The sequence below is a fragment of the Nicotiana tomentosiformis genome, chromosome 6 (assembly GCF_000390325.3).
Source record: "Nicotiana tomentosiformis chromosome 6, ASM39032v3, whole genome shotgun sequence".
NCBI lineage: Eukaryota > Viridiplantae > Streptophyta > Magnoliopsida > Solanales > Solanaceae > Nicotiana > Nicotiana tomentosiformis.
The window spans coordinates 35,893,041-35,895,239 of record NC_090817.1 but is presented as its reverse complement, the minus strand read 5'-3'; the positions used below and the strand labels follow the sequence as shown (position 1 = coordinate 35,895,239).

Sequence of the window (2,199 nt, the reverse complement as noted above, 5' to 3'; positions counted from 1 at the left end):
TTTTACTCCATCAATTTCATCAGTAGAAGCCAATGTAGGATGATGACTCCTCTCATGTGTAGCTAGAGGAAGACTAATATAGGATTATTTTTGCATTGTGGTTGTTTCTTTATTTTGCTGCTGTGTTTCTCTACTTGATTATGCTTGTGTATCAACTTATGTTTCAACCTGTGAGGTTTCACTAACCTTTTGTGATCTGGTAGCTTACTTTGATGTGGAAGTTTGGTGCTGCTTTTTATTATTTTACCCTTTGAATTGTCTCTTCCTCTATGTTTTCCATCCTTCCTTTTCATTGATTGTGATAGATTATTGATGTTCCTTTCCTTGTAGGTTCTCATCAATTTTGGTTTCCTTAATCTGACTGGTGGTTGGCCCTCCTTGTTTCTGTGGTCTTGCTGGATGCTGTTGATGTTTAACTTTGGCTTCCTTGCTTTGGTTGTCCTTCTGAGTAATTTGATTTTGAGCTGATGATTGATCACTATTGAGATTCTTTTATTGATTTTCCTGGTATCCTTCAGCTGCATTCTGGTCTTTTTTCTTCTTATTTTCCTCATGTTTTCTCCTGATAGGGCAATCATGTGAGTTGTGATCCAGATGTTTGCAATAGAGGCAGTACTGAGGGATATTTTCATATTGTACTTCAAGCCACCTTCCATAACCATTCTGATCTTCATCAAATCCCAACCATACATGATGGGGTCTTGGCTTCGTCAAGTCAATTTGTATCTTAATCTTAGCCACACTTCCTCTGATTTTTTGAAAAGAAGCCAAGTTCAAGTGAAGAGCCTTTCCTTCTGGAGATAGTAAAACTGTCAAGAGCTCCATATAGTAGAAGTGCCAAGGTAATTCTGGCACCACCACCCATGAAGGGAAAATTGGTGAATCTTCATTGGGATTGAAGGTGGGAGTCCATGCTTCCAGTTTCATCATTTATCCATGTATGTACATGAACTGCCTAGTCCATACTTTGACATGGTCATACTAATTGTCCAAGTCTATGTAGACTATTCTAGCATTGAAATGTGCTATCTTGACCCCTCCTTTTAGTTCAGTTTGTGTAACAAAGCTTCTTCTAATTACCTCCATTCTTGGCATTGTGTTAGAACATTTCCCAACCACTGTGAACCTACATCTAGCTCCTAGTTTTACCATGTTGTCATGTCTGTCAAAGATGAATGCAGGCTGGCCTTTCTTTGTGGTGAATTTGGGTGGTGTGAATTCGATCGGTTCTAACTCAGATTCATGCCTAGCTCTTAATTTGGTAAAATAGGAATGTTGAACTATGGGTGGAGGTGGTGCAGGAGTGTTAGGTGGCTGTTTTAGTTTGGTGTTGAGATCCTTAGGTTGGTTACCAATGTTGACATTATTCGATGTCTGATTAGTTGTAGGATGTTGGTTTGTGGGCTTGGTGTGGGTAGGTTTGTCAAAGTTGGATGAAATATTTGATGGGGTATTTTTGTTGTTGATTGTTTAGTTATTGGAGTTTGCCTGAATTGGGGGGTAGCTTGAATGCCTTTGTCTTTCAATTGTTGTGGACTTATAGGAGAACTTCCATGGTGATTGTGTATGGTCTGTGTACCTTGGTTTAAATATGAGGATTCAGATTGTTGTGTGAGAGCAGGAACACCTACTGCAGCTGAATTGTCTAAGTGTATGCCATTTTCTTGCTCCACTTCCATGATAGTAGGGAGTTTTTGCATCATTCTAATAGGAGGTTCATCAATTTTGACCATTTGGAGTGCCACGGGATTTTTAGAGAATTCAGTGGATTCAGTTTCCTGGATGACTTGCTCTAAAGCTTTGGCCATATGTTACTCTTGGTGCCTAGAGACATCTGCAATGCTTGTGATAGCCTAAATTTGGTTAACACTGTTGGTGCCATTTCATCGAGCATTTAGAGTGCTAAGTTTCGCTGTAGCCATCGGTTGCAAAATTGACACATTTGAATCGGACCCCTGCCCATATAAGGTGGTGATTATGTTCTCCTCAACAAGACAAAGAGACCTGCATTGAGTTGGCATGATTGAGTTTCCATTTTCTTTCGACCATAGCTCACCAGATGTATGTTCCACTTTTACGGTGGAATGGTCCAAAATTCCATCTATAGCTTTCGACTATTTTTGGGGAGATGATTCTGCAATTTGGATCACACCATTTGCCCTAGAATTCATTGAAGATGGATTTTTGGGTCCCAGGAGA

General features: G+C 39.8%; 1 protein-coding gene across 1 annotated transcript; it reads right to left on the bottom strand.

Moving 5' to 3' along the window:
• Positions 1 to 492: 492 nt before the first annotated feature.
• On the bottom strand, positions 493 to 930 carry LOC138893792 (uncharacterized). Its single transcript, XM_070178455.1, has one exon. The coding sequence runs from the start codon at positions 928 to 930 to the stop codon at positions 493 to 495; it is 438 nt and encodes a 145-aa protein (XP_070034556.1).
• Positions 931 to 2,199: the final 1,269 nt, after the last annotated feature.

Excerpts from the sequence above, each read along its gene's own strand:
- LOC138893792 (XM_070178455.1), bottom strand. The coding sequence starts at position 930 with ATGATGAAACTGGAAGCATGGACTCCCACCTTCAATCCCAATGAAGAT.